The sequence below is a fragment of the Trifolium pratense genome, linkage group LG5 (assembly GCF_020283565.1).
Source record: "Trifolium pratense cultivar HEN17-A07 linkage group LG5, ARS_RC_1.1, whole genome shotgun sequence".
Lineage (NCBI taxonomy): Eukaryota > Viridiplantae > Streptophyta > Magnoliopsida > Fabales > Fabaceae > Trifolium > Trifolium pratense.
This window is the reverse complement of record NC_060063.1, coordinates 47408686-47428489: the sequence shown is the minus strand read 5'-3', so window position 1 is coordinate 47428489 and position 19804 is coordinate 47408686. Positions and strand designations below refer to the sequence as shown.

Sequence of the window (19804 nt, the reverse complement as noted above, 5' to 3'; positions counted from 1 at the left end):
AAGATCCTTTTAGTAAGAACTCATGTTCGAGTAAGTGGCCAATTAGGTTCTTTGGTGAAGATTATTAGTCACTGACAAAGTTGAGGGATATTTAGAACTAATAACATAGTTGCTAAAAGAAAGTCGTATATTGAGTATTCAAGTGATTTTTTGTGGTCAAGTCCCAGGGTTCAAACCCTAGTACATGCACTGTCCTTATCAGCCGAGTTATGTTCACGGGGACATATTCAAGTGTATTTTACTACATAGATAAATGATAGAAGTATTATGTTTATTAGGTAGGAAGATTGATAACAAAATAGCAGCCACAACAATTAGGGCAATACAAAGTTCTCTTCCCAAATTAATAAATAAGAAATAGATTTGTTCATTGACAAAACCAAGTAAACTGTGATCAACTAATAGTTTTTTCTTAACAATGACAGTGATGTTCTTATCCCATGCATATTCTTTACCTGCCTTGGACATCACTCATAGTTACATTGTTATTAGAGTTAGATTGATTACTTTTTTGAGAAGATTCTGTACTTCTTGAATTTTGCTTGTTAACAAAAGCTACTTTCCCTGGAGGAGGAAGATGTGTAATCTCACTTATAAGCATCAAAACAACAGTTGATATATTTGGTCTTTCTCTTGGAAGTTCTTGCACACATAGAAGTCCTATGTGTATGCACCTTAACATGCTGCTTTCAGAACATTCATCCCATACCTCTTGATCTACTAGAGATATAATGTTTTCTTCTAACCATAGCTTCCATGCCTATAGGAAGAAAAACAAATTATTAATAATGTCTTTTCTTCAAACATTGTTATTGTTTTTTTGAAGAAGCAAACATTGTTATTGTTATTGGTTAAAATTCATGTAGACTTACAAAGCCTACGAGGCTAAGGGAATCCTCGTGGTGATAAAAGCTACTATTTCTTCGTCCGCTAACAATCTCTAGCAATAAAACTCCAAAGCTATAAACATCTGATTTTTCAGAGAAAAGCCCCTCCATTGCGTATTCAGGCGGCATATAACCACTGTATTTAGAACGTATGTTACAATAACATCTTTAACCAACATTATAATGTCAAATGAGATAGTACTACTTACTAAGTTCCGACGACCCTTTTTGTGTTAGCTTCATCATCTTCTCCACCTTTAACAATTCTAGCTAAACCAAAGTCTGATATTTTTGGAATCATGTCGCCATCAAGTAAGATGTTGCTTGCTTTTAAATCTCTATGTATAATCCTTAGTCTTGAGTCTCTATGAAGATAAAGTATACCTCGAGCTATTCCTTCGATTATGGTCAACCGCTTTTTCCAATCTAAATTTTTCTTTTGTAGTGGATCTTAAAACAAGAAAATAAATAAGACATTAATGTGATGACAAATTGGATTGTTTCAAGGTACTGAATTCTCAATACAATCCAAGAAGCATTGAGGATAAACTATGTATAAGCTGAAAAAAAACTTATGACACCAAGTTATATGAAGGAAATTTTTAAAATTAGTTGGCATATGCCAAGTGCTTATATTAGAAGTTAAGTTCAAATAAACTTTTTTAAACATTTAATATAAGCAAGTGCTTATGTTTATTATTGAAGTATAACATGTTCTAAAAGTATATTTAGCATATAAATAAAACTTCATTAAATTTCTAGTCTATGCTAAGTGAGCTAACAATTTTAATTTGTGGTTAGAACTTAGAATACAAAAGAGGCAAAAGAACTAACCAAAAAGAAGAGCATCCAAACTCTTATTTGGCATGAACTCATAAACCAACATTTGCTCGCCCCTTTCAACACAACAACCATGAAGTCGTACAAGATTGCGATGTTGAAGTTTAGAAATCACTACTACTTCGTTCATGAATTCTTCTATTCCCTGTCCAGATGCTTTTGAGAGTCTTTTCACAGCAATTTCTTGCCCATCTTCCATTATTCCCTAGATAGTAGTGTAATAAATATGTTAATATTGTGTTTATGGTATCATATAATACAAAAAAATGACATTCAAAATCTTAGACAAAATCACCTTGTATACGGGGCCAAAACCTCCCTTCCCAAGCATATTACCAAAGTGAAAGCTGTTTGTAGCGGTTTCAAGCTTTTCAAAATCATATAGTGGTAGCTCATCCAATTTCATTTGTTTATGTTCGCTATTAATCAAGTTTTGAGCTTGTCTTCCTGAAAGCATTTGTCAATCCTTAACAAGACAAGTAGAAGAATGATAAAGTAAGTTGGACCCTCCATATAGAGGTGGGAACAGGCCAGGCCGGCCTACATGGCCTTAAGGCCTACATGGCCTTAAGGCCTAGCCTACATAGGCTCAGGCCAGGCCAGCCTATTTCTTTAAATAGAGCAGGCCAATGCTTTTTTATAAGCCTATTTAGCTAAAAAGGCCAGGCCGCAGGCCATTAAAAAAGCCTTTGAGGTCTACTAGGCCGGCCTATTTAAGTTAACATGAATAATTTTTTTATTACGATTATTATTTATATATTAAAATTTATACTTTGATTAAATTATAAATCTATTAACTTTTTAAGTAATTTAAGTTTATTAATCTACATTAGTTTTTAACATATATAAATGTATTATTATAAACTAGAATTGAAATATGATGACATATATAGTCAAATTCTCTAAAATATCAAATGGAACATTATTTTATTAGTTCATAAGTATATTTCAAAATAAATATAATTATTTATTTAAATATGTTCATATGAAATAGGCTTTTAAACAGGCTAACAGGCCACATCAGACTTTCAAAAGGCCAGGCTCAGGCCTAGAATTTAAGCCTACGATAGGCCACAGGCCAGGCTCAGACCTTCGATTTTTTGACAGGCCAGGCTCAGGCTTGGCAAAGCCTAGCTCGGCCTAGCCTATTCCCACCTCTACCTCCATGCCAACCCACATAGCAAACAAGAGTTTGTTTTGGCGCCCTTTGTATTTTTCGCCCCTTTCTAGTTTTCTATTTTACCTTTCCGCTAGTTAAGTATAAGACGTTATAAAAATGAGAAATTTGAGGAAAAAACACCCCATAACATGAAAATTTTCAAGATTTTACACTGTCTGGTAGTAATATTTTGATAATTTTAAGGGACGCACAAGAAAATTGAGAGGTCGCCAAAAGAAGTTCTCATAAAGCAAACCTGATGTATCAGGGGATACTAGCCCATTAACCCACACACATTCTTGTGAAATTGTATATTTTATTTTATTTTAACAATAAATTTTGGAAATGGCATTGAGCCCTCAAGGATCTAAAGCATACAAGTTTGAATTTTTCTCTTCTCACCCTCCATGTTTTTTTTCTACCCCCAAAATATGCAGAAAACTTTGGAAAACGTTTTTCAAAGTTTATTTTTCAGTGTAAAATTTACACTAAAAAAATCCAAAAAACGTTTTCCAAATTTTTTTTACGTGTTTTGGGGTAGAAAAGAAACGCGGGGTGGGGGAGAGAAACTCTCTACAAGTTTCTTTTCTCCTTTTTATTAGCTTAGTAGGGCTTAGAATCCCTATTGTGACCAAACCAATGCTAATACACACCCCTCCTTTGTAGTTACCCTTTTGAACAAGAAAAATGTCAATGTTCTTCAATTTAAGAAAGAAATAGCAAGGAGGAAACTTTACCTTTACGCCTAGGAGAACATTTCCTCCACAAAAGATACGCACATATAATCAAGGTAAATGCTCCTATCCCTCCGGTAATTGCAATGATTAAAGTACTACTGTTGTTCCCTTTTTTCTTTATATTATCGGGAGCTGCAACTGCAACTGTACGTTATACGACATATTAGAATAAGTGGTTAGAAGTTCTACTAATGTGTTTTAGATTGTGACATCAAGTTTTTTGATGTCCCATTTGAACGCAATTCTCCAAGATATCAAACATTATACGACTACAATAACTTTGATCAGAATAAAGTTTTAAACATATTCAAAAAAGAGAGAAAAGATACCTAATTCTCCCGGCACACGAATAAAGAGATCAACTCCTCCGGAAGGAAATTTTTGCAAATCAATTAACTCCCCACTCCAATACATACAAGTTATATAAGGATCGTATGCATATGCCACACAAGAACAATTTTTCAAACAATATGTTCTACACTCATCTTGATTACCATCTAATCTCTTAGCAAAATCAGGAACTTTCATTAAATGATGAACCAAAAATCCATCTTGCTTCAATTCACTTGATCCATTAATCTTCAACATCTCACACTTCAAGTTCATTCCTTCTTTCCTCACACAACCATTAGTCCAATTTCTTAAATTCCATTCCACCAAATTCTTTGGCTCAAACCCTTCAAAACAACTACAAATTGGTACACTAGAATTATCACAATTACCAAATGGCCCACATTTTCCATAAAAATCACACTCATTTTGATCAACCTCAAGTCTTAAAAATTCCTTTTTATTAATAAACTCCACCAACCTAAGTGTTCCATGTGGTGTCAATGAGAGAATTCCAAACATAGTTTTGGTGGCCGCAAAATTGTAAGTTATATAATCAGTTCCATCCGTATCGTGGTCTAAACGCCAACCAAATAAATACTCGGTTGTCATTCTAGGCGATCCGAGAAAAACCCTTCCATTCCATGGACCAGTTCTCCAATAAATATTTTTATCATGCCAAATAAAAACTTCCGGTGCATCCAATCTTTCAAGACTAATCGAAAAATGTCCCGAAGAAGGATCATTTTCACTTTTTCTTGATACAAAAGATACTTTCTTACCTGTTATTTTGTTAGCAGAAATTCTCATTGTTGGAACAGCTGCATCTGCAGGGTGTGAAAAACTGTCCCAAATTGTTTCTCCTGAATTGATGTCTCTTAGGACCAAGTTTCCGGAATCATCAAGTTGAGCTGTTGAATTTGTTGAAGTTGAAATGTTTGTTGACCAAACGATGATACCTTTTTGTTTGTTTAAGATTACAAGATTACCATCTTTGTCAATTGAGACAATTCCATTTGAATCTTTAAGAGGTTGGTCTCTATTTGCAATCCATAAGTTGTTTGTTTCATTTATGTACCAAATTCCTAGGTAACGGTTTGTTGAATTTAATGGGCTGAAAAATCCTAGCTTGAAGTTTGTGTTGTTTGAGGTTATTGTTTGTTGGTCTTTGAGTGATTTGGATGATGTAATGGTATCATTGATAGAACTATAACATGTATAAAATGTGCTAAATAAGAGGAATGTGATGAATAAGTGATTAGTATTGTGACATAGAAAAGCCATAAATGTGTAACAAATTGTTGGATGATGATGTTTTTTTTGAGGAATACTAGAATTTAGTTTAGTTTAATGAGGTGTTTTTTTGCTTCATGTTCTTAATCAAATTATCATGTGGAAGATGCTGCTGTTGTTGTTGAATTGTGGAGTCGTAGAGATGCTCTAATGAGTTTGCAATTAGTTGACTTTAGCTACGCGTTAATCATGGGAATTAGTACATGAAAAATTATCATAAATTCATAAGTGTCATTATTTTATAGATTATACATGTTAATGAATTCATAATCAGTAGTTTTTCGTTCATTTAAGTATTGTTTTTGACCACTGTATATACGTTATTGTACAATTTTGATCACTAATATTTTTAGTTCTCTAGTATAAAAAAATTATGAAAAGTTTATATTTTAAAAATATTCGTCGAGACAAATCGAATAATATCTTATATACTTAAATTTATTTTTATATATTAATAAGAAATTATGATGAAAGTAAATTATGTGAATAATGTATATGGTTAAACTGTGACAAAAAACAAACGGAAGGATTAATTACGATGTCATAAAAATACATAAGTTATTCTTCTAAAAATTAAATTGAACATGTTAATGATCCTCGTGAGCTTAACTATTCACATTTAATGTGAAATTTCTAGCTATTAGACTACTTGACAAAAAAAAAATGTTAACATTTTTCACGGATGAAGGCAAATTGTCATAGTTTGTGTTGGATTTTGCGTCAGGGATCTGCAACAAATACTTGAACAAGAAGAAGATGATGAATGACATGATGAACTTTGCACTTGAATTCCAAAGCGTGTGTAACACACTAAACTTTATGTTTCTTTTTTTGGATCAATATCAGCAATGCAGTTCATCCAACGATAAACATAATCCGAATTATAGAGCTACTGTACAATCAAACCCAAATGAACAAAATGTTGAATTATGAATTGATTTGCCCCACCATTTTATGCAATCCGGATACAAATGGGATAACCGGCGAATCCTCTTCAAGATACTTTGGAAACCATGATATGAATTGCACACTCATATCAAGCATATCGATCAATGATACTTTACAGAATAAAGTTCATTTAATGACTCTTGTGCACTAGAGAAATGAAGAAATGACTTAGAGATATTTTAGGCAAAATTTAGACTAATGTGAACATGAATCTTAAATGTGTTTTTCTGCCTCGTGAGTATCTTTATTTATAGAGAAACTCATATCACTTGATTAACGGATACAATTCTTGAAAGATATCATGCAATGTTATTATCAGACAATATTATGATTCACTCTTGTTCTCAAAATGTAACAAACCAAACCAAAAGATAAAATATTTCAAACTAACAATTGTAACATCTTAAATATATTTTTGGAAATTCTCTGATAAATTGTAGGTAATGTTTTTTCCTATTCCAAACGCGTTCTCTCCTTCTGCCTATACCTAGCGATGTCGTCACCTTTCACCGAGTAATCTCCACCGCTCACTCTCACGACCTCTGATTAGACTCTATCACATCCTACGAACCTCTAGCTGCCTCAGCTTCTCGTTCTGCCTCAAGGAGTCGCGATGTAGAAGTTGTGGTGGGTGGTGCGACGATCGGCGTAGTCCATCCGCACCACGCAGGCACCAGTTCTCCTGGAGGTCACTGCGCCGGCGGTTTGTGGTGCTGTTAGATCTGTTTCTGGGTGGTTCAGAATTCAAATTAGGTTTCAAATGGGTTCGTGGTGATTCAACTGTCGTCGTCGGTGGTCGTTTTTCCATTTACTCCGTTCGGATTCTGTCAGTTGTCTTCTCTTTTCGAGAGTAGCGTCGCCGTCACTTGTTTGGTGGTGGTCCGACAGAAGCAACACAATGCAAAACCAAATTTTCTGGTTTGTTTTTCATGGATGACAGGGAAGGATAGAGATATCAACAAAGTTGAAATGTATGTCCCTTCCTTAATGCTAGACGCTCTTAATTTATAAAAAAAAAAATAAAAAATTGACATAGCATGATTTAGTTTACGATTTTGAACCTTGCGTATAAATTAAAAATCATTTGTTAAACATAAATTTTAATTAATTAGTCTAAACTCTAAACAAAAGAACTTAGAAGTCAACTCGCGGCGATTAGGAGGGTGTGATTAAATTTGGTTAGATGACTCAATTTTCTAATTCTTTAAATCAATTTGGGAATTTCTTTTGAATTCCTTTGTTTGCAATATCAACTATCAAGAGAGTGGCAATTTCTGCGTAAATCAGAGAGACGAAGACCATTTCAAAGGTGCCATCTGTAATTTTATAAAGAATAATATATTCCTACTATATTAGTGTTTTGTAAGCAATCATTTGAAAAATGGTGAAACATTCTTGTACATATATATATTATGTGAATATTTACCGGTACACGATTTATGTCGATGATTGTCATTAGTCTATAAATAATATTTAATATAAAAATATTAATAAATATTATTTATAAACGATTCATCTTAATAAATATACCGGTACATACCCACATAATATGTGTATAATATGTGTACGAAATAATTTCGGTTGAAAAATTATCTTATCTGCTTTCTCAACTTTCATGTACTGTCATTATGCCATGTCCATAGCAAATGACATGTCATTGCCAAGAAACTTTGCCAGTCAATTTCGCGTCTTCCACCTACTTCACTCCACAAGTTAAGCTCGATCCACCGTTGATAATTTAGAGTTTTGCCATAATTTATAAAAATTAAACTTTTTTATTATTATAGGAAAATATTAACTAATACAAGAATTGTTTCCAGAAATCGAACTCAAGTTCCTTCAAACTATTCATTTCAAGAGAACTTATTAATCACTTAAATTAAATATCTTAGTAGTTTAGTTAGCATGACTATTCATTATTATAATAAATTAAAAGTTTTTTTTTGGTATACAAAGGGGGGGGCAGAGCCCCATGAAGGAAAAATTAAAATTACAAAGTTAAAAGCAATCTCCGATACATGTAAGCGTTGAATATGTCATAAAAGTGAGTCTATTAAGATCTCTAGGAGGAGCTTCAAAAACATGCAAATCAAAAGAGTTTAAAGATAGACTAAAGTTAGTTAGTCAATCAACCAATCTATTTTCCTTTACGCCAAATATGGTTGATGTGAACCTGCTAATTCATATTTTTAGATCACGAATACGTCGAACAATTGTAAGAATCTTTTCATTAATGGTGCAGTTTTCCGTTATCATATTGACTAGCAGTCACTGTAAATTTTTTTTTTTTTTTTTTACAAAAGCAGTCACCATAAACTTGAAGATGCGTAAATAAAAATTAAAAATTATTCTAATAGAATCAAAACATGAATAAAAAGTCAACTAAAGGTAGTCAATTATTTAATGCCGACGTTGTGAGTGTGACTTTGAATAACTTCACTCAACCTTAGATCAATGATTTGTTGGTTGAATTTCTCAACTTATTCAACAAATAGCATGTCACATCACGTCTTTGTTTGGCTAGCTTATAAAAAAAACGTCTTTAGGGTCCGTTTGCCTAACCAAAAAAAGCTAATTTTTAGCTTTTATCTTATGACTTATAAGGTAAAAGACTTGTTTGATAACAATCTTTTCAGAAAGAGTTTTTAGCTTATTTTACTGAATTATAACTTATTTTTCATTAGCTATTTCAAGTAGTTTCTGAGCTTATAACTTCTAGTTTTTCATTTTTTCTTTCTTTTTTACCCTTATTATTTTAACTAAAATCCATATTTACCTTTTATAATTTATTATCATTAGAATTTAAAATAAAATAAGTAAATGCATGTTTTAACGTCGTTTCTTTTAAAATCACATGTATATAATATGTTTTAACGTTCCCTTATTATCTATTTTCAAATATGAAGGCTAAAACATATTATTTTTTTTTTTATCAATTCATAGGTACGTACCTTACTATAATTTTTTTTAAACAACGTACCTTATTATAATTAACCATTATACTATATTGTGAATATATTTTTTTTTTAAAAAAATTCAGCATATAAAAATTAGTTTAATAATAATATTTGAAAGATATACTTATTGAATTAATAAACTTAAAATATTAAATTCTAAGTATCTTAGATAGTATTAATTTGAGAAAAAAATTTATTGAATTAAAGATGTCATTTTATGCATTTTACATTTATCAGTCAATTGAACCGCTAATTTTACCAAACACTTCAATCAGCTTATCAGCTAGAAACTATCAGCCATAAGCTAGCAGCCATAAGCTATCAGCTAGCTTATCAGCCATAAACTATTTTTGCCGAACAGACCCTTTGTTTGGCTCCAACGGACTAGTGGGTGGCTTATTGAGCTTATCCTTGAGTAGGTTTGTTCAAATCCGAGCTTATCCTACAAGCCCAAGGATTATTTTATGGAGATTGTCTTGTTGTAGAGTGAAACTTTTATCTTGAAAATCATTTTATATATAATTTCTGATTCCCCTACCCAGTTCCTTTTACAAGTAGATATCCACCATACTTTATATGAAATGAAGAGTATTGATTCATCACCATTGTTGTATAGCTGAAGCTAGAGAGAAACAAACAATGGGCACACATTGAGCTTATGAGCATGGCAGAGCGAGACTCAAAGCAGAGAAATGAGTGCAAAAGAGAGTAAAATTTTATTCACCAAAACCGTTTTTTTTTTTTTTTGACAAACTCCAAAACTGATTCTTACAAAGATGATTGCCAACATTTGTAGGAGAGTGCTTACAATCTAAAACTAACTAACTGAAGGAAGTTACAAGGACAATAGAAATCTAACTAACTCCAAAAGTTGGTTAGCTTATTTCTGTTACTTGTCTAGCAAGTAACAGATAAGCTCTTTGCTAACTACCAATATTAACATTTGTTGCCTAATAAAATTCATCACAAAGTTTGAATTAAAAGATAACAAACTTAATATTTGAAACATTTTTGGAACACATTAATATTTGAAACTTTAAACCCACATTCACTCATATATCACATTTGGTCCCATGTACAACAACAGTAAAGATGGTTGGAGCCTCTCCTTAACCTGCATCACTCATATAGAATTTGCATTGTTCTAGTATTTAGTGTTCGTTTGGATTGCCTAACTTTTGAGCTTATGCAAAACAATTTATGCAAATAAATAACTTTTTATATATTATTGTAAGTTTTTTAAGGTAGTTTATAAAAAAAAAAAACTTATAAATATACATATTTTGTTAGTGAGAACTAAAAACTTATGAATTAATATAAAAGTTCATTTGTTGGCATAAGATATTTTTCGATCCAAACGAGGCCTTAGTAGTGATCCAATCAGCACCATATCATACATACTTGTTTGCTATGATTTTTTTTTCTGAGTCCAACCAAATCCAATTGTTTTGGTTTATCCAATTGTATAGATTCCATATATGCATATTAGTTTATCTGCCTTGGACATCACTCAAAGTTACATTGTTGTTTGAATTAGAAGATTGCTGACTTTTTTGTGAAGATTCTGTACTTTTGGAATTTTGTCTATGAACAAATGCAACTTTTCCTGGAGGAGGAAGATGTGTAATCTCACTTATAAGCATCAAAACAACATTTGATATATTTGGTCTCTCTCTTGGAAGTTCTTGCACACAAAGAAGTCCTATTTGTATGCACCTCAACATGCTACTCTCATAGTATGGATCCCATACCTCTGGATCAATTAGAGATATAATGTTTTCTTCTAACCATAGCTTCCATGCCTAGTAAGAAAAACATAATATATTAATAATAATATTCCGAACGTTATTATTGGTTAAAATTTACGCAGATCTTTTTCGGTCGGGGAAATGAGCCCCAACATATTGAAAATGTGATTCTCGTAGATTAGTGGAATTCGCACAAAGTTTAGATGATAATGAAGTTTTGAAAGTATATGAACTATATAGACTTACAAAGCCGACAAGGCTAAGAGAGCACTCGTTGTGATTAAAGCTACTATTTCTTCTTCCGCTGACAATCTCTAGTAGTAAAACTCCAAAACTATAGACATCTGATTTCTCAGAGAAAAGTCCCTCCATTGCATATTCAGGCGGCATATAACCACTGCATTTAAAATACATATATATTATAATAACACAAGTAAAAATTAAGAGACTAATTTGTAATAATAATTTAGACAATATAATCCCAAATGAGATAGGACTACTTACTAAGTTCCAACAACCCTTTTTGTATTAGCTTCATCTTCTTCTCCCCCTTTAACAATTCTAGCTAAACCAAAGTCTGCTATTTTTGGAATCATGTCACCATCAAGTAAGATGTTACTTGCTTTTAAATCTCTATGTATGATCCTTAGTCTCGAGTCTCTATGTAGATAGAGTATACCTCGAGCTATTCCTTCAATTATGTTTGATCTCTTTTTCCAATCCAAAATTTTCTTTTGCAGTGGATCTTAAAAAAAAAATGAAAAATACATTAATGTGATGCCAAATTGGGTACTATAAGAACTTTGAATAGAAAAGACACATACTTAGGAAACATGGATATAAAACATAAATAAGTGCTTATGATGAAATAATTCACTAATTTTTCAACCAATTTTAATTTGAGGTAAGAATCCAAAAGAGGCAAAAGAACTAACCAAAGAGAAAGGCATCTAAGCTCTTATTTGGCATGAATTCATAAACCAACATTTGCTCACCCCTTTCAACACAACAACCAAGAATTCTTACAAGATTTCGATGTTGAAGTTTAGAAATCACTACTACTTCATTCATGAATTCTTCTATTCCTTGTCCAGATGCTTTTGAGAGTCTTTTCACCGCAATTTCTTGCCCATCTTCCATTACTCCCTAGATATAGTAGTGTAAAAAAATATTTTAACATTGAATTTATAGTATATAATACAAAAAATGACGTACAAAATCTTTGTCAAAATCACCTTGTATACAGGGCCAAAACCTCCCTTCCCGAGCATATTACCAAAGTGAAAATAGTTTGTGGCAATTTCAAGCTTTTCAAAATCATATAGTGGTAGCTCATCCAATTTCATTTGTTTCTCTTCTCCGATAATCGAGTTTCGAGGTTGTCTTCCTGCATGCGTTTATCAGTTGTTAACAAGGTCTTATATTGTCATTGCAAAAAAAAAAATGCAATGTTCTTCAATTAAAGAAACACTAGTGGAAAAAACACTTTATAGAAAACTTCTTAGGTCAGTTAGCGTCGCCACCTGACTTAAGAACACGCGCGGTGGCAATTCCGTAAATAAGTTCAACCTTTTTAGGTCGGTTGTGGTTTCAACTGACTTAATAGAGAATAAAAAAATAATATCAAATCAGTTGTCGTTTAACAGACTTAAGAAACCTTCTTTGTTAAGCCAGACTTCCCTCACCTGTCCTAAGAAGTATATTTATTTTTGACAAATTAAATTATAATGTGTGGCACACGGGAATCGAACCCAGTCCCTTAATATTAAAAAAAGATTTTTTTTTTTGTCAAAGAAAAATCCCAATTTTTTTTAAAATAAAAAAAACAAAACTAACAATGTTAAAAATTAATAAATACGATGAATCAAAAACAAAAAAGAAAGAAATTAACGATACATAGAAAGTTTCTAGAAACAAACTGAACCCTTCTTCTTCGTGGAAGTTCAATACACAACAATCTTCTTCTTCTTCTTCACTGCAATTCATCACCTTTTTCACTGCACCTTCATCACATTTGAACCCTTCATCACCTTCGAAATTGGTAAAGCTTGAAACCCTAACTTTCATAGAAATTAAACTGCTTCACTCAAACTTGAAAGAATGAACCGTTCCCTTCGCTGCAAACCTGGGGGTCCTGCTCCTCTAAGCGGGGACAATTCAAGAAGAATTAAGAGACGAACCATTCCCTTCACTCATTCATGTATGTAAACTTTAAACCCTAACTTTTTATTTTATTTGTAGTGAGTTTTCAATTTGTGTGTTTTTTTTGTTGAACATTTCAATTTCTGTTGTTATTTCTATGTTTTTTTTTTATCATTATTATCATTATTAGACCAAAGAAATAGGATAACTTATGATACAGACCAAATTGTTCATATCCTTAGATGCATATTAGGTGTTTGATAATTTCCTAAGTGGTGTTATGTGAATCTTTTCCTGAGAGCATCCGTCGCAACGATTTCTTCACTGCAAACGATTGACTTCTTCACTGCACTGCACCTTCGTCAAAATTGAACTCTCCGAACCATATTCGTAAAACTTGAACCCACCTTCACCGCTCAAAATTGAACCCTTCACTACAATCTCAGAACATCGAACACCTCACTGCCCAGAAATTGAACTCCTTCACCGAAAATTCAAACCCTTCACTACAAATTTAAAACCCTAACTTTCATAGAAATTGAACTCCTTCAGTAAAACTAGAAAATTTGAACTGTTCCCTTCGCTGCAAACTTCGAAGGAATTGATTGCAAACTTGGAGGCTACTCATTCATATGTATGCAATCTTTAAACCCTAAGTTTTTATTTTATTTCTTGTGAGATTTCAATTTCTGTTGTTATTGTTGCTATTTCTGTGTTTTTTTTATCATTATTATGATTATTATTTTTATTATTAGATTATTAGAGTCTAGATTGCTACAGTGGTAAGTTGCTTAGTATAATAGATTCACAATCTGTGTTAGTTGGTTAAAGAGTATACTATAGTATTTATTAGAGTCCAGATTTATTTTTGATATAATTTGTAAATTAAGACCATGGTTATAAGCATTAAATTTTGACCACGTTCAGCCCTAACTTTTGAATTTCAATTTCTGTTTCGATTTCTTTCAATTTCTATTTAGGTTTATTATTATTATTATTATTATTATTATTATTATTATTTTGTTTCTATATTGTTATAGTTCATCTTTCATATGAGTATTAACTCTTAATGAGATGATTTTTTTTTTGTTTTTATTCTTGTTGTAGTAATTTGTTCTGTCAGACAGTGTAGTTTATGAATCTTTCTTGTAAAGGAGCTGTGTTTACCTGCATATACACAGATTTTCACAATTTTATATTCAATAGAGCTTATTGCCATTAAAACATAAGGAATTTTCTCTCTTCCAAAAATGTTGGATTTCAATTATTTAGGCCATCAAATTTTCATTGAATTTCTTACTATTAGGTTGTTTAAAGGTTTCATACTACTCATGTTGAGGGAAAATTTTGAAATGTCATGCCTTGGTTCAAACAGGGGAATAGTAAATGATTTTGTTTGATTTTTGGTGTATAATCTACATACATATTAAAAGTAGAGCAGAATATAGGACTTAAAAATTGTACCCTTTGGTTTAGGCTATCTAATTCTAGCTCCATTTTCTCTGTGTGCCAAATAGAATCATGGTTACATAGAAAAAATACAATAGAATTAACAAGTAGCCTATTTGGAGTGAAGCTAACAAGATTTCAATCATTTTGGGTTTTATCAATCTCAACTATTATCTTTTAATTTTATGCCTTTGATGGTCATGTTCATCAATTTCTTGCTTCTTTTCTAGGATTGCTACCTTGTGTACATTCTCACTGAAATGGCTGGAAGTACATCAAATGACTGAAATAGTGTTCACTCGGACATGTGATGCAACTCATCTTCTTGCTTAGATTCTTAGGAATCTCGATTTGAAAGCCATCCCAATTAATGGTCATGTGAGTCAGGTAATTTTACTACATATCTTGCATTATAATTGTAATTTGTTCTAAAATTTCCTTTTTTTTCCCCTTGTTATTGGAGGGCATGATGTGTTAGATGGTGTGATTCTTTAGCAGCTCCCCCCATTATTTGTGTTTGTAGGTCTGCCAATGCCACCATGATATCTCTCATTTATATTATAATATTATAATATGTTTCTTCTAACAGCCAAAACAACTTGGATAAGTTCAAGTCCGGTGATTGTAATATTCTCCATTGTACTGACATAGCTATAGAAGGGGACTGGATATGGAGTGGTTCACTTTTGTTTAATTTATTGTTCAATTGCTTACTAATCTATAATCCTCTAAGGCAATGACAGATGTCAACTGTTGTGACATATGCATTGCTGCCATTATCTTAGTTCCAATATCAATTATTAGAAGTTATTTATTTTGTTTATCATGTCACATGACAGGTATTTCCTGTTGCTCAAAAGGGATTTGTGGATTCAATCCTTTTACAAGTATGAACTCTCCCTTCTCTGGTCTTAAACTTGTTTGAGCAAGCTTGAATACCCACTTTTTCCTTTATTCCTCATATCTCTTCCTTTATTTTGGGTGCAAAATATACTAAACTGATGTGTTCATGTTGTGCAGCGTTTGTGTGCTATAGAATTATTTTATAATCTGAGGTTCTACACAAACTTATAAGCTATGAGGTTTGGCACATCTCTCACTCTTCATTCTCAAACACAGGAAATCCACACAAAGGTTCAAGTTATTGACATCTATCTAGCTAGTCTCTTTTTAATCCACACAAAGGTAAGCTCAAATATGCCTATTTTGTCAAATAACTTAAAAAAAATAGTTTTGATAATAATGTCTTTCTTGTGTTTGATAACATACCTTAATTAAGATAGTAATGTGTTTGCAAATTAGTCTCATCTGATATTTAGATTTTGTTGGGTTGTTTAGTGTCGTGTTATTTTGCATTTGAATTATATCTCTCAATGCTACATATATAGACCCTTAGTAAGTTGATTAATATGTTTGATTTGTCTAACTCGTTCTCTTTTGATGTTGTTGTGTGACCGAACAGAGCTGCATTCGTTGAGGTTGTTGCCAATGTTGCACTTTTGCTACATGAAGGTGTGAAGGTCTGTGCTCAAATCAGTCCGGTTTTGCAAGAGGTCAAGGTAATGTGCTCCCAAAATTTGCCAAATCTGAAAGAACCTTGGTGTATGCTAATAAACTTGTTAGCTTCTAAATGGTAGACTAAGAGGATGCGGTGTTATTGTATTATGTTGCTCTTAATCTATGAAAGGAATTAAAATGCATTCTAACTAAAATCTCATGATTTTAGGCTGTACAAAATGCTGCTTATAAAGTTGATTGGTATGTTGTCTATATAGTATGCAATATGTCACAATCCGGAAGTTGTTCATGAGGTAATTTTCCCCTGCTCCTACCTAAGTATTGTTGTCTCTTTTTATATAAACCCTTATGGCACAATCTATTTAAATTAGTTCACTTTTAATGAACTTTTTTTAGCAGTGTTGGAAGAGTGAATTTCACATGTCTATATAACTGGTTATATAGAATTGGAAGAGTCTGCAACTCTGCATCAATATACTTTGTTGGAACTGAATTTTACATTGACAAAAGTATTTACTGACTAGACGTTCACATTTGATCATATTCAATTTTAGAGCCAAAAGCAACAAATAGTTATGAGTGCGACTATTATGTCATGATACACATGTTGAACATTGTATCTGCTGGTGTTGTTGGTTCATGGACCCAAGTAAGTAATATAATTTATGTATCAAGCTGTATCAATTTATTTAATTGGTGCAAGAGAAAACAAGCTATAGTACATGACGAAATTTGGAGACCGATCTAAGTTTAAGTTTTTTATTCTTTTTGTCCAGGTACCGTTACAATTTTAATGATATGCAGTTGCCCCAACACATCAAGATTTAGTAATTGTAATTGTTTTTCAAGACTTAGAATAATTCATTATTGTGTTGGTTCTCTGTATTTTTAGAATTGTAATTAGTTTGTAGTTAGTTACTTATTTCTTCATGAGTGATATTACCCCTTAAATTAGATTTTAAATTTGTTCTTATGTAATTTAAATTGGGCAAAATAGATTACTCATTAGGATTGGATATTTGGTTGGCAAATGCAGAGCTACTGTATTTGCATTGGCTATTTTTTTTTTAAATTACAGTAACACTTCTTAGGTCGGGTAAAACTTTAACTGACTTAAGAAGTCAGTTTTTAAGTCAGGTCAAATCTGACTTAAGAAAGTCAAACTTCTTATGTCGCCTTTTCTTAAGTCATTGTACGGGACCGACTTAAAACATCATTTTAACCAACTTAAAAAGTATTTCTTAAGTCTGTTCAAATCTGACTTAAGAAGTCACTACTTCTTATGACTAGAATTGTTAGGTCAGGCTCGGAACCGACTTAAGAAGTCAATTCTAACCGACCTAAGAAGTGTTTTTTCCACTAGTGAAAGAAATAGAAATAAGGCAAATTTACCTCTATCTCTAGTAGAACTTTTCTTCCACCAAAGAAAAGAACATATAACCAAGATAAATGCTCCTATCCCAACAATAATTGGAATGATTAAGAAGCTCTTTTTATGCCCTTTTTCCTTTTTATTACTATTACTGACAACTGTATCTGCAACTGCAACCGTACATTATTCAACATATTAGAATGAGTGACTTAATAAAAGTTCTACAAAATCATTAGTCCGCGACATCAATTTCTTATGACTTATGCCAATATCTACCTAATATAAAACATGATTCTCCGCAATATTAAACATTCTTATGCGACTATGATTTTAAACTTTTACTAGCTACCATGTTCTAGGAAAAAAAATTAATCTTTATTTACTTAGTAAATAAATAGAATAGTATGACTCGAAACAAAAGACTCTGAAGAAGAAAGAGAGAAAATATACCTAGTTCTGCCGGCACACGAATGAAGAGATCAACTCCTCCGTAAGGAAATTTCTGCAAATCAATTAACTCTCCGGTCCAATACATACAAGTTATATAAGGATCATATGCATATGCCACACAAGAACAATTTGTCAAACAAAATTTTCTACACTCGTCTTGATTACCATCTAATCTCTTAGCAAAATCAGGAACTTTCATAAAATGATGAACCAAAAATCCATCTTGTTTCAATTCACTTGATCCATTAATCTTCAACATCTCACACTTTAAGTTCAATCCTTCCTTCCTAACACAACCATTTGTCCAATTTCTTAAATTCCATTCCACCAAATTCTTTGGCTCAAACCCTTCAAAACAACTACAAATTGGTACACTAGAATTATCACAATTACCAAATGGCCCACATTTTCCATAAAAATCACACTCATTTTGATCAACCTCAAGACTAAGAAACTTTGTTTTATTAATATACTCAACCAACTTAAGTGTTCCATGGTATGTCAATGTGAGAATTCCAAACTTAGTTTTGTCGGCGAAATTGTAAGTTATATAATCCGTTCCATCACCGTCATGATCTAAACGCCAACCGAATAAATACTCGGTTAACATTCTTGGCGATCCGAGAAAAACTCTTCCATTCCATGGACCAGTTCTCCAATGAATATTTTTATCATGCCAAATAAAAACTTCTGGTGCATCCAATCTTTCAAGACTAGCCGAAAAATGTCCTGAAGAAGGATCATTTTCACTCTTTCTTGATACAAAAGTTATTTTCTTACCGGTTATTTTGTTAGCACCAATTCTCATGGTTGGAACAGCTGCATCTGCAGGGTGTGAGAAACTATCCCAAATTGTTTCTCCTGAATTGATGTCTCTTAGAATCAAGTTTCCTGAATCATCAAGTTGAGCTGTTGAATTTGTTGAAGTTGAAATGTTTGTTGACCAAATGATGTCACCCTTTTGTTTGTTCAAGATTACAAGATTACCATCTTTGTGAATTGAGACAATTCCATTTGAATCTTTAAGAGGTTGGTCTCTGTTTGCAATCCATATGTTGTTTGTTTCATTGATGTACCAAATTCCTAGGTAACGGTTTGTTGAGTTTATTGGGCTAAAAAATCCTAACTTGAAGTTTGTGCTGTTTGAGGTTATTGTATCTTGGTCTTTGAGTGATTTTGATAAAGTAATGGTGTCATTGATGGAACTATAACATGAACAAAAGCTGCAAAATATGATGAAAGTAATCAACAAGTGATTTATGTTATGACTTAGGAAAGCCATAAATGTGTAACAAAAATTGTTTAGATGATGATGCTTTTTGAGAAATACTATAATTTAGTTTGGTTTGATGAGGTTTGTAATTATTGACAATTGTTCCTAATCATATCCATGTGAAAGAAGTTTTTGTAGTTGTTATTGTTGAATTGTGAGTCATTGAGATACTTTATTATGAAGCCAATTATGTATGCTTGTGGGTGGCTATTTTTCCACAAAATAAAAAACCAAAGAACTAGTGAAGTCAACTCCTGACAATTTGAGGAGGAATGTCACAACTCGAAAATGTGTGGTTGTGGTTCTGCAGAGGTGCTAGTATTAGTCTATGGTGTAGTGATTTTGTTTGGCTTATATGGATGACAATGAGTAGGGTATGGGTAGGGTAATATAGTACCCATTCTCATATCTGCGGATTGAAAAAATACTCGTACCCATCCCCATACCCGCATGGGTAACAACTTTTGCCCCCGTCCTCATACCCTATGGGTACCTAGGTACCCATACCCGTACCTGTTACTCGCATTTTTACTAAAAATAAATTGATCAATTATAAAATATCATATAATTTTAATAGAATTAAAAAAATTTCAAAGATTTTAATATTGACTAATGAAAATTATAAACAAAATTATTACTAACCTTATGTTAAAGTTCGTATTTATGTTAAATATTCACATTATTTTTATATTATGTTATAC

General features: G+C 32.2%; 1 protein-coding gene and 1 long non-coding RNA gene across 9 annotated transcripts; one reads left to right on the top strand and one right to left on the bottom strand.

The window, feature by feature from the left end:
• Positions 1 to 314: 314 nt before the first annotated feature.
• Positions 315 to 19362, bottom strand: LOC123883532 (G-type lectin S-receptor-like serine/threonine-protein kinase At1g11300). Of its 5 annotated transcripts, none has more exons than XM_045932374.1 (7): positions 17831 to 19362; positions 3624 to 3767; positions 2023 to 2174; positions 1722 to 1932; positions 1097 to 1337; positions 873 to 1023; positions 315 to 760 (listed from the first exon to the last, which is right to left on the bottom strand). In XM_045932374.1, exons 1-7 carry the CDS (start codon positions 19110 to 19112, stop codon positions 452 to 454), a joined length of 2490 nt encoding a protein of 829 aa, XP_045788330.1. In that variant the 5' UTR covers positions 19113 to 19362; the 3' UTR covers positions 315 to 451. The 5 variants fall into 5 exon arrangements, with proteins under 5 accessions (XP_045788330.1, XP_045788329.1, XP_045788328.1 ...); XM_045932373.1 differs by lacking the exon at positions 17831 to 19362 and adding an exon at positions 3953 to 5497; XM_045932372.1 differs by lacking the exons at positions 315 to 760; positions 873 to 1023; positions 1097 to 1337; ... (1 more) ...; positions 2023 to 2174; positions 3624 to 3767 and adding exons at positions 10442 to 10953; positions 11146 to 11296; positions 11404 to 11644; ... (1 more) ...; positions 12135 to 12286; positions 17401 to 17550 and having other exon boundaries at positions 17831 to 19335.
• On the top strand, positions 12779 to 17360 carry LOC123883534. Of its 4 annotated transcripts, none has more exons than XR_006800228.1 (8): positions 12779 to 13099; positions 14721 to 14877; positions 15330 to 15377; positions 15511 to 15675; positions 15953 to 16049; positions 16217 to 16301; positions 16408 to 16657; positions 16785 to 17360. It is a non-coding gene; the product is annotated as an uncharacterized LOC123883534 (long non-coding RNA). The 4 variants fall into 4 exon arrangements; XR_006800231.1 differs by having other exon boundaries at positions 14721 to 14868; positions 16785 to 17030; XR_006800229.1 differs by having other exon boundaries at positions 16405 to 16657; positions 16785 to 17030.
• Positions 19363 to 19804: the final 442 nt, after the last annotated feature.

Bases quoted from the DNA above. Each gene is read 5' to 3' on its own strand.
- LOC123883532 (XM_045932370.1), bottom strand. From the start codon at position 19,112: ATGGCTTTCCTAAGTCATAACATAAATCACTTGTTGATTACTTTCATC. The intron at 12,046-12,134 runs GTGATTTTGACA...TACTATATCTAG, and splicing joins GTTTTGGCCCTGTATACAAG to GGAGTAATGGAAGATGGGCA. The intron at 11,297-11,403 runs GTAAGTAGTCCT...TTTTAAATGCAG, and splicing joins AAAAGGGTTGTTGGAACTTA to TGGTTATATGCCGCCTGAAT.